The sequence below is a fragment of the Botryllus schlosseri genome, chromosome 9, assembly GCF_051294905.1.
Source record: "Botryllus schlosseri isolate E-star chromosome 9, Bs_hap1, whole genome shotgun sequence".
Lineage (NCBI taxonomy): Eukaryota > Metazoa > Chordata > Ascidiacea > Stolidobranchia > Styelidae > Botryllus > Botryllus schlosseri.
The window spans coordinates 20,075,386-20,089,977 of NC_137244.1; the positions used below are offsets into that span (position 1 = coordinate 20,075,386).

At 36.7% G+C, this 14,592-nt stretch overlaps 1 protein-coding gene across 1 annotated transcript in view; it reads right to left on the reverse strand.

The window, feature by feature from the left end:
• Window positions 1-14,541, reverse strand: part of LOC145446720 (uncharacterized) — an 89,217-nt gene extending 74,676 nt beyond the window's left edge. The window contains exons 1-40 of the mRNA XM_080325072.1: window positions 11,407-14,541; window positions 11,193-11,346; window positions 11,039-11,121; window positions 10,828-10,981; window positions 10,681-10,763; window positions 10,468-10,621; window positions 10,330-10,412; window positions 10,121-10,274; window positions 9,482-9,564; window positions 9,270-9,423; window positions 9,123-9,205; window positions 8,910-9,063; window positions 8,773-8,855; window positions 8,562-8,715; window positions 8,414-8,496; window positions 8,200-8,353; window positions 7,782-7,864; window positions 7,569-7,722; window positions 7,424-7,506; window positions 7,210-7,363; window positions 7,074-7,156; window positions 6,860-7,013; window positions 6,712-6,794; window positions 6,499-6,652; window positions 4,973-5,055; window positions 4,760-4,913; window positions 4,619-4,701; window positions 4,408-4,561; window positions 4,261-4,343; window positions 4,049-4,202; window positions 3,909-3,991; window positions 3,694-3,847; window positions 2,099-2,181; window positions 1,887-2,040; window positions 1,740-1,822; window positions 1,527-1,680; window positions 1,390-1,472; window positions 1,177-1,330; window positions 1,029-1,111; window positions 813-966 (exon numbers count right to left, since the gene is read on the reverse strand). Coding sequence (XP_080181198.1) covers window positions 813-966; window positions 1,029-1,111; window positions 1,177-1,330; window positions 1,390-1,472; window positions 1,527-1,680; window positions 1,740-1,822; window positions 1,887-2,040; window positions 2,099-2,181; window positions 3,694-3,847; window positions 3,909-3,991; window positions 4,049-4,202; window positions 4,261-4,343; window positions 4,408-4,561; window positions 4,619-4,701; window positions 4,760-4,913; window positions 4,973-5,055; window positions 6,499-6,652; window positions 6,712-6,794; window positions 6,860-7,013; window positions 7,074-7,156; window positions 7,210-7,363; window positions 7,424-7,506; window positions 7,569-7,722; window positions 7,782-7,864; window positions 8,200-8,353; window positions 8,414-8,496; window positions 8,562-8,715; window positions 8,773-8,855; window positions 8,910-9,063; window positions 9,123-9,205; window positions 9,270-9,423; window positions 9,482-9,564; window positions 10,121-10,274; window positions 10,330-10,412; window positions 10,468-10,621; window positions 10,681-10,763; window positions 10,828-10,981; window positions 11,039-11,114 — 4,496 coding nt within the window. The 5' untranslated portion in view covers window positions 11,115-11,121; window positions 11,193-11,346; window positions 11,407-14,541. The remainder of the gene's footprint in view (window positions 1-812; window positions 967-1,028; window positions 1,112-1,176; window positions 1,331-1,389; window positions 1,473-1,526; window positions 1,681-1,739; window positions 1,823-1,886; window positions 2,041-2,098; window positions 2,182-3,693; window positions 3,848-3,908; window positions 3,992-4,048; window positions 4,203-4,260; window positions 4,344-4,407; window positions 4,562-4,618; window positions 4,702-4,759; window positions 4,914-4,972; window positions 5,056-6,498; window positions 6,653-6,711; window positions 6,795-6,859; window positions 7,014-7,073; window positions 7,157-7,209; window positions 7,364-7,423; window positions 7,507-7,568; window positions 7,723-7,781; window positions 7,865-8,199; window positions 8,354-8,413; window positions 8,497-8,561; window positions 8,716-8,772; window positions 8,856-8,909; window positions 9,064-9,122; window positions 9,206-9,269; window positions 9,424-9,481; window positions 9,565-10,120; window positions 10,275-10,329; window positions 10,413-10,467; window positions 10,622-10,680; window positions 10,764-10,827; window positions 10,982-11,038; window positions 11,122-11,192; window positions 11,347-11,406) is intronic.
• Between the last annotated feature and the right edge of the window lie 51 nt (window positions 14,542-14,592).

Sequence of the window (14,592 nt, forward strand, 5' to 3'; positions counted from 1 at the left end):
AAGACTCTCCCTCTCCCTAATGTACAGGTTGGTGTTATAAATTTACTCACACCAATAAATGAAATAAGCCAAGCCGGCTGACTGCCCGATCGTTGATTTCAAGTTTCAGCCAATTGGTACAATTTGGTGGGCACTATATGTTTTTAAATAGCCGTGTGACATCGTGGACTGAGTTCAAGAGTCATACAAATTTTGGTGAGTGCTACAGAGTTACTAATCCATCATCAATAGATGACAAAGATTTAGGGTGCTGGATTAGTATATCAGCAATGATAATGAAAGATGGATAGATAATGACCTAGAAATGTCAAGATCAATGAGATCGTGAACACCATAGACCTAACTGTGACATCAGGCAGCATTAATAATACCGAGGAGGATGTTATATTGATAAACAGCATATGGTCGATTCGTCATCCTCCAATCTGTTCAATATATTGCATTCAGTCAGGTATGTCACACTGTACATTACATGTAGTGAGTGGATAATAATAATTGTATCGCTTGGTAAATTTCCCAACCGCGGCACAAATTAGTAATTCACCGCATCATGAGTTACTGTCATCATAGTAAGTTCCATACTAAGTGTCAAATGAGAATTCAAGTTCATTCGAGACACATCTCATTTGAGAGACAAAGGCCAATGATGGTTGTGGCTTGACTCGTTGAATCAAATAGAATGTATCACAATAATGCGTCAATGAAATGAATTTATGCCACTCAAATGAGCTGCCTCCATTTTAATTCACTAGTCAGTGCCTAAACAACCGACAAGCGTAATGCTGCATAGAAGAGTCAAATTATGTATTCACCTTAAACCCATTCCGGTGAACGCATTAATATCTTTCGGTTTCAGTTTTGGTGGATACTCAGTTCCCTCTGGAAGGCACCTGACACTATCCCATAGTGTGATAAGACAGGGGTTAGAATAGCCTCCATAATATGTGTCACACCCGGGAGGATATTCTAACAAGGAAAATATTGTTAAATATATTCACTACCGTATGTAAACTGAGTCTGAGTCTCACCAAGTCCAAAGCAACGCAATTGGCTAGTTCTGTTCCCAGAATCAGCAGAAGATTTAGTATCGTTGAATTCATTGATGATTTCCCTGAGACAACAAATGACGATAATACAAGAAAATACTTGGGCTTATTCATAAAACAATTTACGAACCGAAGATTCATTGAATCGTGTCTTGTCAATTCACTGGAAGGAATTTTTGTCGGATAAGCATTCCCCTCCGGTATACAATGAGCATAGTCCCAGAGCGTTTCGAGACATTCCAAAGGATGCGGACCATAGTATTTGGTACAGTGCATTGGATATTCTTAATATTAAAAGACTTGAAAATATCCTTCATCATATCGTAACAGATCTGAGTATTACCCATGCCAAAGCAGTATGTTTGACTCACAAGGCTGCCAGAATCAGCCGATAATGCAGTTGTATTGAAGAACGCAGATATTTGTCTGGTATGAGTGCACACTTAGGCAAGTGATCACTTACCAAAATTAGAATCTCACCTAATGTTCCATGTATCAAGTTCCTTCAGCCGTGAATTCGATAGTTTTCTAGGATATTTGTATCCTTGGCTTACACAAGTGGCAGTTGCCCACATAGTAACCAGACAATCGACAGGATGAGGACCATAATACTTGATACAATCCTTTGGATAGACTAAAATGAAAAATGTATTGACAATAAAAAAAATCATTATGGACTGAAATGACAGATACCAAGACCGAAGCATTCCATCTGACTTTTACTATCTCCACTGTCCGATAATCGTTTCGTACGATTAGTTTCAGCAATCACCTGCCTGATGTACGATGACATATATTGATGATTCAAAAATGTAATTTGCAAAATATGATCAATGTCACCTTAGATTTAGATTGTCTATACGAGCGTGTTCAGTAGAGTTTAATTTAGATGGGAATCGTGTCCCCTCTGGAAGGCACTTGGCAGTACTCCATATAGTCTCCAAACAAGGGGTAGGATGTGGACCATAATACTTCTTACAATCATCGGGATATTCTGCAGCAAATAACTCATGATTAAATATTACAACCAATTGCAGAAAACATATACCCACCCATTCCAAAGCACTTCATTTGATGAGACACATCCCCATTATCGGCAGATATTGCAGAGTTATTGAATAGAGCAATAACAGGTCTATAAAACAATGGCAGAAACAGAAAGTACAATGTTATGTCAATAATTCTATAATTAGTAGGTTGGTAATTGCGTAACGGTTAGGATTGAGAACAATGATTCAGGTACTCGAATCTGCATCGAGTATTTGTTCTAATGATTCGGGTTGATTTTTTAGTACTGAAATTATACACTTATTGCTATTATGAATTAATTTATCAATTAGAACTCTTGTGTCGATAATATTTTCCACTGTGCGACAGCGTGGACCTCGATTGGTCGTATCACAGAATACTAAACATGTAGTACAAAGCTACAAATATTATTGGAAATGACATTTCTGTGAAGTCGAGATCAACCCACAGCCTTGTTAAAAGGTCAAATTAAATAGGAATGGTAGAAAAAATACCAAGTAAGTTTTCAGATGATGTACAACGAGCAGTATATTCTCTGTGGTTGCATGAAACGTACATGTTTGAGCTTTCCATATCATTCATTCTGTTGTGGAGTTATGAGTGGAACCCTAATACTCGATTGAGAATCGAGTCAGTCAGGTGCCCGATCTTGTCCAGCGCTAATCAGGGCACTCTGTGGACCAGCAATTGAATATTTAAATGGGAAATTATGGCACTGTTTAAAAGAGACACCAAATTATACTCGAGCTGATTGTACAGTTTGTATTAGAAATTTAAGTCAAACATCAGCCTGATCGCGATTATCGACCTTCTGACGATTAGTACAATTGAGTCATTGACACATTCTAATAACAACAGGATGTTTAGGATATTATTTCATATTGGACTAATGGTATGTGCACAAGAATTAGCTCTGAACCAACTATAGTCAACAAACTGTTATTTTGTTTGAAGATGCAGTCTCATCACATCATATTCACTCTTGATAGGTGAAGTCATAGTCGCACAGAAATGCATTTTACTACATGCCATTAACATCAATTCGCCAACCAACACAATAGGTTCTCACGTCACATCTAGTTCTCATATCATGGCAATTGCTTACTAATGACAAAGGCATTGCTACATTTCACAATTACCGATCACAAAGCATTGTTGGAGTAACGATTGTGTCTAAGATAGAATTACAATTTACAAGCATACAGTATCCCAATGTTCAATTTAGCACACCGATTAATAAAACTAAAACGAAATTTGCTTACAATTATTGTGGCTGTGGGAATACGGCTTCAGAGCTTAATGGCAAAAATATGTTGATTTACTGAACATGAACCTATATTGATTGTCTAATAAAGAGAAGAAAAGGTGTTTGCTGAGATGATCATTGGCACGCCGGGCTAAAAACAAATACATGAAGTGCAAAATTGTCTGGCAATTATTGCTGATACATTTCCAATGAACTTTCGGTTATGGCGCATACCCACAATAATTGCAGTAATAGCCTATGCACGACATACCTGGCATACCCTGGTGCGCCGTGAGTGTCACTCAAATGAGCATAGTAGTTATATACACAATAAGTTTACCACTGCAGACGGAAGTAGGAAAATGTGTTTACCTCAAACCCATTCCCGTAAATGAATTAATCGATTTTGGTGTCAGTTTCGATGGATACTCAGTTCCTTCAGGAAGACATCTCACCATATCCCATAACGTTACTAGGCAAGGCTTCGAATACGCACCATAATATGTGTCACATCCAGAAGGATACTCTGGTGTACAAAAAGTAATCACAGAAGCAATATAATGATGTATTAGTAATATTACTCTCACCGATTCCAAAACACCGCATTTGGCTAGTCCTATTTCCCGAGTCTGCCGACGACTTTGTTACATTGAATTCGTTTATAATTTGCCTAGTAAAATTTATATATTCATAATAAGGACATTGAAAAACAAATATTAATCTGTACCTGAGATTCATGGCATCATGCCGTGCCAATTCACTAGAAGAGATTTTTACAGGGTGTGCGTTCCCTTCAGATATACAATGTGCATAGTTCCACAGTGTTTCAAGACATTTCAGAGGGTGTGGTCCATAGTATTTTGTACATTTATTGGGGTACTCTAAAATCAAAAAAGACACAGAATACAGAACAAGTCTGAATGGCAATTTCTTCATTACCCATTCCAAAACAGTAGGTTTGATTGACAAGACTTCCACTATCAGCAGATAATGCGGTATCATTGAAAAATTGAGATATGTTTCTGAAATATATATATAAAACTCTATATGCGCCAAAATAATGCTGACTAGAACAGCACCCAATACCTGATTGTCCACGTATCCAGTTGATTCAGACGCGTTTTAGATAGCTTTTCAGGATACTTATATCCTTGCTCAACACAAGTTGCAGATATCCACATTGTCACCAAACATTGCATTGGATGCGGACCATAATAATTTGTACAACCATCAGGATAAACTTGAAGAAAAGACTAATATTAGATGAGAAGTCGATATGCTATTAGCAAGAAATTACCAAGTCCAAAGCAATCCACTTGACTTTTTCTGTTACCACTGTCAGCTGTATTCCTTGTCGTACTGGTCTCATTGATTACTTGCCTAAAGGACATATACTGTATTGAATATTTCTACCTCATAAAACAGAGTGACCTCTCACCTCAAGTTTAGGCTATCAATACGTGTATGTTCTAGAGCAGGAAGTTTGGAAGGATAACGGGCTCCTTCGGCCAAACACTCAGCAGTGGACCATATAGTCTCCAGGCATCCTGTCGGGTGAGGACCATAATACTTTTCACATTCATCAGGAAACACTGCAATAAATTGCTGATGAAACGAATATCGTTGTTGATTATTAATTCAAAATACTGACCAAGTCCATAACACTCTTGTTGATGCGTTACATCTCCGTTGTTGGCCTCATACGCAGAATTATTGAAAAGATCACCCAATGCTCTAAATGAATTAGTCAATATTGTTACAGTCGAATAGAATTACAGATTGGAAAACATTAACAAGACACATGTAAATCAGATAACATGACGAGGTAAATTTTCAAAATGTGTTGGATTTTACAAATAATAACGTAATTATAACAGTAAACAGTAAAAATATCAAAACATTCATTAAAATTGAGGAGCCGTTGATTGTGCATTTAGGTCACTCTTCAAAAAGAGCATCACGTTGTAGACGATCCAACAGTCAATAATCTTTGAACTTGTTGAATGTCTTTTGAATCAAAATCTTTGGTCTTTAGTCTTCCAGTTGAGAAGTAATTGCCTCCATACTTCAGCATCCGGATCCCTATGCTCATGCTCAGTTTGAGGAGCAGAATATATCTAACCGTGCAAAGCCTGACTAGGTACAGCCTTTATTTTCACATATCTAACTGATGACTAAGCAGCTCGAGATCTTCAATTTGCCCCTATATCTGCTGCCACCATGGCTGAGAAAAAGGCAGCACCTGACTGATTCGATTGTGAGTCCAATATGAAGCAAAATCGAGACTTATAGCAGAGATATCCCTGACTTTTAGTAGGTCTTTCTATACATTACGAATACACAGACACTATTCCAAAAGAAACTTTGTATTTGTTCACTATAACTACGTAACTACGCATTGTTACAACGTCACGAATCCATCATTACTTGCAAGAAATGAAATTTTCAGGAATACACGTAGCCTTTCCAACACGCTTTGGTTTCTATGATATATACTTCATTCCTCCAATGGGGAGAAGAAAGAATCGAAACAAGAATTCTTGTATATAAAATAATTCCTATCCAAGAGCACAAAGATTCGCATTAACATTTTTCTGCACTCATGTTGCATTTATAAATGTACAATGCTGTAAAATATAAGCCAGTGGTTCTAAATCTGTCTTTCCAAGTATCCAAGTGAAAATTTCTGCATCTTCAATAGGATATCGATGGGTTCATGATATCACTATTGAATCTTAATCGCCGGAGTCTCGGTATATAATACATACTCTCTACTGATTGATTCCTCTACTTTTTCTAAATGAGTCCCAGCTCTGCCAAGAATTCATTGGGTTTTTTACTCGATATTAGATTTAACTGGTAGTTATTTGCTTAACTATATATGCTATGAAGCTCGCACATAGTAAAAGGCCGACATGGGCATTGCACGATCCACCGGGCCAAATGATGCTATGAACCTATATGATATACATGAAATAAACAAGAGTTTCAATGCAACTCTAAGTATTGTAACTTGAAGAAATGAAAATTTAATCCAGAATTTCATAGAAACTTTTACCGAGGCACATGTTAAATATATACCAATATACTAATCAACTCTATTCAACGTCGAACGAGGATTTTTTTTTAGATACAAGACCAAAAATGACCAATTTATAAAACATAAAAATAGCTCACCTCAAACCCATTCCTGTAAACACGTCGACTGAGGTTGGAGTCAGCTTTGGTGGATATTTAGTTCCTTCTGGAACGCACCCAACACTTTCCCATAGTGTGATAAGACATGGGATCGAATAGGCACCATAATATGTTTCACATCCAGATGGATATTCTAACAGAAGAATACTAATAAATAAATTCACCACTATATTTGAACTGAGTGTGTCTCACCAAGTCCAAAGCAACGCAATTGACTAGTTCTGTTCCCAGAATCAGCAGAAGATTTGGTACTGTTGAATTCATTGATAATTTCTCTGAGACGACGAATGACAATTATACAAGAAAATACCTAGGCTTATTCACAATACAATTTACCAACCGAAGATTCATTGAATCATGTCTTGTCAATTCACCGGAAGGAATTTTTGTTGGATAAGCATTCCCTTCCCGTATACAATGAGCATAATCCCAGAGCGTTTCCAGACATTTCAAAGGATGCGGACCATAGTATTTTGTACAGTGCGTTGGGTATTCTTAATATATAAAGACTTGAAAAAAAACCTATAACATCCACAAACAGATCCGAGTATTACCCATGCCAAAGCAATATGTTTGACTCACAAGGCTTCCAGAATCAGCAGATAATGCAGTTGCATTGAAGGACGCAGATATTTGTCTGTTATATGTGTAACTGAAGTAAACAATAAGTGTTCAAAATTAAGATCTAACCTGATGTTCCACGTATCAAGTTCCTTCAGCCGTGAATTCGATAGTTTTCTAGGATATTTGTATCCTTGGCTAACACAAGTGGCCGTTGTCCATATAGTAACCATACAATCAACAGGGTGAGGACCATAATATTTGATACAATCCTCTGGATAGACTGAAAAGGAAGATGTTGAAATAGTATAAAAAAAACATGCCGCAGTGAAACAGCGGTTACCAAGACCGAAGCATTCCATCTGACTTCTACTATTTCCACTATCTGATAACCGTCTTGTGGTATTAGTTTCTCCAATCACCTGCCTAATATGTAACAGCATATATTGAGTTTACAAAACGTAATTTACAAAGTAATATTAATCTACCTTAGATTGAGATTGTCAATACGAGCGTGTTCGGTGGAGTCTAATTTAGATGGAAATCCTGTCCCCTCAGGAAGACACTCGGCTGTATTCCATATAGTCTCCAAACAAGTGGTAGGATGTGGACCATAATACTTCTTACAATCATCAGGATATTCTGCAGCAAAAAACTCGTGCACATATATTACAAAAAAAATAATGAATACATACACATACCCATTCCAAAGCACTTCATTTGATGAGACACATCTCCATCATCAGCAGAGATAGCAGAGTTATTGAATAAAGCAATAACAGGTCTATAATACAAAAGTTTTTAAGCGCTATGCTTTAATATTAATTCAATAGTCAATTGGTTATCATCTATCGTCGGACCTTTAGGACCATTTATATCACCTAATGTTCGGGTTGGTAGTACAAATTTACTCACACTGAGACATGAAATAAGCCAACCCAGACTATGATGGTTGAAGTTTGACTTATTGAATCTAATAGTATGTATATCGATGATGTGTCACTGAACTAAAAAGCATTTCTGCCACTCAAATCAGCTGTCATCATCTTGATCTACCACTCGTTAATTAAACAAGCGACAAGGTTTATGATGCCTAAAAGAGTCAAATTATGTGTTTACCTTAAACCCATTCCGGTGAACGCATCAATAGCTTTCGGTTTCAGTTTTGGTGGATACTCAGTTCCTTCCGGAAGGCATCTGACACTATCCCATAGTGTGATAAGACAAGGGTTAGAATAGCCTCCATAATATGCATCACACCCGGGAGGATATTCTAACACGAAAAATATTGGTAAATATATTCACTACCATACGTAAACTGAATAGGTCTCACCGAGTCCAAAGCAACGCAATTGGCTAGTTCTGTTCCCAGAATCAGCAGAAGATTTAGTACCGTTGAATTCATTGATGATTTCCCTGAGACAACAAATGACGATTATACAAGAAAATACTTGGCCTTATTCACAAAACAATTTACGAACCGAAGATTCATTGAATCGTGTCTTGTCAATTCACTGGAAGGAATTTTTGTCGGATAAGCATTCCCCTCCGGTATACAATGAGCATAGTCCCAGAGCGTTTCAAGACATTCCAAAGGATGCGGACCATAGTATTTGGTACAGTGCGTTGGATATTCTTAATATTAAGACTTGAAAATATCCTTCATCATATCATAACAGATCCGAGTATTACCCATGCCAAAGCAGTATGTTTGACTCACAAGGCTTCCAGAATCAGCCGATAATGCAGTTGTATTGAAGAACGCAGATATTTGTCTGTTATGAGTGCACACTTAGGCAAGTGATCACTTATCAAAATTAGAATCTCACCTAATGTTCCATGTATCAAGTTCCTTCAGCCGTGAATTCAATAGTTTTCTAGGATATTTGTATCCTTGGCTTACACAAGTGGCAGTTGTCCACATCGTAACCAGACAATCAACAGGATGAGGACCATAATACTTGATACAATCCTTTGGATAGACTAAAATGAAAAATGTAATATTAATAAAAGAAATCATTCTAAAGTGAAATGGCAGATACCAAGACCGAAACATTCCATCTGACTCTGACTATCTCCACTGTCCGATAATCGTCTCGTGTGATTAGTTTCACCAATCACCTGCCTGATGTGTGATGACATATATTGAGGATTAAAAAACATAATTTGCAAAATATGATCAATGTCACCTTAGATTTAGATTGTCTATACGAGCGTGTTCGGTAGAGTTTAATTTAGATGGAAATCGTGTTCCCTCAGGAAGGCACTCAGCAGTTCCCCATATAGTCTCCAAACAAGGCGTAGGATGTGGACCATAATATTTCTTACAATTATCAGGATATTCTTCAACAAAAAACTCAAAATCAAACATTGCAACAAATTACAGAACACATATACACACCCATTCCAAAGCACTTCATTTGATGAGACACATCTCCATTATCGGCAGAGACTGCAGAGTTATTGAATAGAGTAATAACAGGTCTATAAAACAATATCACAGACTTCAAAGTACAATGTTATGTAAATATTTCCGTAATTAGTAAGTTGGTGTCCGAATATTGTCCGAGTATTGTGTACCGGTTAGGGTCGCGAACAAGGATTCAGGTACTTGAATCGGCATCGAGTATTTATTCCTATGATTCGAGTTGATTTTTTAGTACTGAAATGTTAGACTTATTGCCATACGGAATTAATTTATCAACTAGAACTGTTGTGTCAATACTACATTCTACTGTGAAACAACGTGGACCTCGATTGGTCATATCACAGTATACCAAACATGTTGTACAAAGCTACACACATCATCGGAAATGACATTTCTGTTAAGTCGTGATAAACCCACAGTGGTGTTACAAAGTCAAATTTAATAGGAATGGTCGAAAAATATCAAGTTAGTTTTCATAAGATGTAGAACGAGCAGTATATTCTCTGTGTTTGCATAAAATGTACATATTTGAGATTTCTACATCGTTCATGTGAAATTATGGCACTATGTAAAAGAGAAGCCACATTATGCTTTTCATTATTATTTATTTACCGTAATCCTAGTCCGGTGAAAGAATCGATTGCACTTTTCGCCAACTTGGACGGATATTCAGTTCCATCAGCTACACACCCAACACTATCCCATAGTGTAAGAAGGCAAGTCTCAGAATATGCTCCATAGTAAGTATCACAGCCTCCCGGATACTCTATTCGAGAAATTGTATATAATAGGGATAGTCTTCTACTAGAACTGTTCCTCACCAAGCCCAAAGCAGCTCATCTGGCTTGCTGCAACGCCAGCATCTGCCGAGGTCTTCGTCCCATTAAATTCAGAAATGATTTGTCTGAGGTAAACATTTTAGTTTTCATGAAAAAGTACCCTGTCAAGTTGAAAAATACCTGATGTCCATTAGTTCAAGTCTTGAGCGTTCAGCAGTTGAAATCATTGCAGGATAGGATTTTCCATCAGTAGTGCAATGAGCATAATCCCAGAGTGTTTTAAGGCATTCCAAAGAATGTGGACCATAATATTTTACGCATTTTGAAGGATATTCTGAAATCAAAACTCACTACAGGACAGCGATAAGCTAGTTTAAATATTTTATACATTACCCAATCCATAGCAGTAAGTTTGATTTACAAGACTTCCACTATCAGCAGACAGTGCGGTCCCATTGAAATAACCTGATATCTGTCTAAATAAGAAACTATAAATCATTACCAAATTCAAGATCCAAGCACACGACTGAAAACCAAAACCTGAGGTTCCACGAATCCAGTTCTTTCAATCTTGCAGTAGAGAGTTTTTCAGGATATTTATATCCTTGTAGAACACAAGTTGCAGATAACCACATTGTTACCAAGCATTCAACTGGATGGGGCCCATAGTAATTTGTACATTTATCAGGATACACTTTAAAAGAAGGATATTTAATAAACAAACTTCATCACTGATTGCTCTAAGACTTACCCAGACCAAAACAGTCAATCTGACTTTTTTTATTACCTAAATCGGACGCACTCCTTGTGGTGCCAGTTTCATTCATTACTTGTCTGGTAGAAATATACAAGAAAAGTAAAATGCATATGACAGACATTTACCAATCAGGGTAGCAATTACACACCTCAAATTTAGTTTATCGATGCGTGTATGATCCGCAGCAGAAAGCTTGGTAGGATGGCGTCTACCATTAAGCAAACATTTTGCGGAGGCCCATATTGTCTCAAGGCACTCTGTCGAATGCGGGCCATAATACTTTACACATAGGTCAGGAAACTCTGTGGAAAATTTCCATTAAAACAAATATCAATCGAAATAACTTGAGTACTGACACTAACCGAGCCCATAGCATTGCAGTTGGTGAGATACATGTCCATTATTGGCTTCAGAAGCTGAATTGTTGAATTGAACACTCAATGTCCTGCAAAAAAGTTGTAGTAAGAAGTCGTCATTATAGTATCTAGTCACACAAAATTGACGCAACAATATTCCAATTAGGCAAGTATCAGCAAAATACAGGAAAGTGAGAGTTAAAAGGTATCATGCAGCTTGTAATTTCATCTTCTTCTGTTTTTGAGCCTTTTATTTGAAATGCTTCTGAAAATTAGCAATTCTTCTCAACAGCTTGCTCAATTTCATGTGAATGTAAGATGCATTTATCGTCAATAGAGCTAAATACAGTTTGATCAGAAATGAAGCACGCACGGACTATCATTCAAAGTGCTAAATCGAAAAAATTACATATCCAGTTTTACGAATACATAAGATTACGGTACTGCATCAAGTCTACAGCAAAATTCCAGCTAACAGTCAATGCCATGAAAGATCATTCAAAATGATTCGCTTTCTAGATTGTTGCTCTTTTCATTGCAGGATCTAAAATCACAAACAAATTCCAAAGTTTAATTTTGTTCAATAGCATTTGAAATAATCCTTTACATTCAATAGATTTGGTGAAGGTAAAACCGATACGCATCAATAGGCATACCGCTGAAATTTTTTTTCGTTAGCAGCATTTGCAATGTATAGGCCTAAGCATGTGCATATACTGGTGTGAGCTATTATATTATTCCTGAAAAAATATAAAATGAAAGCGTATTCGAGTAAGCTTCTTGGAGGTACAGAACCTGAATATTTTTGGCTTCCACTCATTAAGGCTAATCTTAACCAACTAGTGGAAAATAGGAAAGAATATTGTGAAGCAACAATAGTACCGGTATCACAAAATATTTCTCTATGAAATATTGCTAACAAAGAAAGGTGGCACATCAATTTCCCAGGTTGCAATTCCGGTACGTTTACAGTAATATATTTGGTGTGTCAAGACGGTTCTCAGCGTCACACCTGTGTGTAGACAGTACACTACAAAAAATAATGAGACGATTTTGGTCTTATTGTCTTAAAGTGACTTTTTATGAAAAAATGTCTTAAAGACCAATCGGTCTTAAAGACTAATCGGTCTTAACAAGAATTTTTCGTCTCAAAATTAAGATCGAAATTGCTTGAAAATAAGACTTTTTTTTATAAAAAGTAAATTTACGAGTTTTCGTCTCAAAATTAAGATCGAAATTGCTTGAAAATAAGACCGTTGTCGCTTAAAATCAAGAGACAAATTACATCAAAATACTCCGAGTGCTTTGGGGGTATTCACATGTCAGTGTTAGGCTCTGCATGAAGGGAAGCCTAACATACCTGGATTTGCAATTCATTAGATAGGCCTACCTATTACATAACATTATCATTGTACATTCCACTTACCACTTTGTATACAATCCTCAAAACAATATATAGTTGAATTAGAGTATATAATAGTATTTGTGGTGGGTGCGACATGCCACCACCATTGTGTCAGTGAAAAGTGACAAGGTACAGTACTTTGAATTCTTGTTCTGGCGCAAATGCATTCTGCATTTGACTTATTTGAAGTGTGACATGTGACCAGCGAGAAATGGACAAACATGGCACCACCAAATACGTTTTGGCTCTCTGCTCTCAAGCCACCGCTAGATTGTATTTGCAATGACCTTTGATGGATCAAAATTTGTCAAAGAAAGCTAATTATGTCTTGTGCTCCTGGCTCATGACAGTTTACCATTCTGATTTATAAGACCATGGACCATGATGTTTCTTGATTAGCAAAATTTGTCTTAAAAACAAGACCAGAAAAACTGATACATCAAAAACTGTCCAAATAAGCACAATGTGTCTTTTAAGAAGTGTTTATTGATCTCAGTCTTAAGACCGAATAATCTTGACAATTGAATATGGTCTTCAAAAGCTGAATCAGTCTTAATTTTAAGACCGAATAATCTTGACAATTCAATATGGCCTTAAAAAGTTTGATCAGTCCTAATTTTAAGACAGAATAATCTTGACAATTCAATATGGTTTTATAAAGCTGAATCAGTCTTAATTTTAAGACAGAATAATCTTGACAATTCAATATGGTCTTAAAAAGTTTGATCAGTCTTAATTTTAAGACAGAATAATCTTGACAATTCAATATGGTCTTATAAAGCTGAATCAGTCTTAATTTTAAGACCGAATAATCTCTACAATTTAAAATGGTCTTGAAAAGCTGAATCAGTCTCAATTTTAAGACTTCATTTCATCAGTAAGACTACATTTGCTGAAAATGAGAGCAAATCTTCTCAATGTCTTAAATTTGAGACCAAAATTACAAATTATTTTTTGTAGTGTAGAACCTTTGGCGTGCACCGCCAATATGGAATCGGTGTCTCGTGCACACTAAAGATTCCACTGACTACACACAGGTGTGACGCTGAGAATCGTCTTGGCACACCAAAGATATTGCGCTTAACGTACCGGGATTCCAACCAGGTACACCAGACACCGATTCCATATTTGTCAATTTCTTTACGAATTGAAAGCAAAAAAATAGAAGCCAAAATGAAAGCACTATTGGTTAACCACGATTTTTTAAGTGACAATCAGGACTGCCCTTTGGATTGCCACATTCACATTATCTGGCAATATATCCGGATGCTTGATGTCTGGTCGATCAAAATTGTCAATACTTTTGGAGTAGAATGTCACTTTCAGGATAGAAACTCTTTGCGGCCGCTAAAAATCCCAACATACGTTGATCTGTATATCACTTCAAATAAGCAAAACAAAAATAAGATTTTGTGGGATATTTCATTCATGCGGACTCTTTTGGGCTTTGATCCTGGTCTTCATTTCCTATTTGCTACATGACGAGAACAACCAATGTGATGTATACGTTGATAGAAAGCTCTAAAACATTCATCACGGCCTACGATTGGAAAATAGGGCCACAGCGAATCAAGGCTACAAGCCTACAGCTTGACGGTATCAACTGTCACAATTATTCTAGACATGTTCTCTTGAACTACACAATTGCTACTTCTGATTAATAATTAAAATAATAATAAAGCCGTTGTTCTGCCCATCAGACACCCCCTCGATATCTTCCGTAAATCATCACGATTAACGTTGGAGCATAAATTCTAGAATGCATAATGGCGGGAAAGTATCCACTC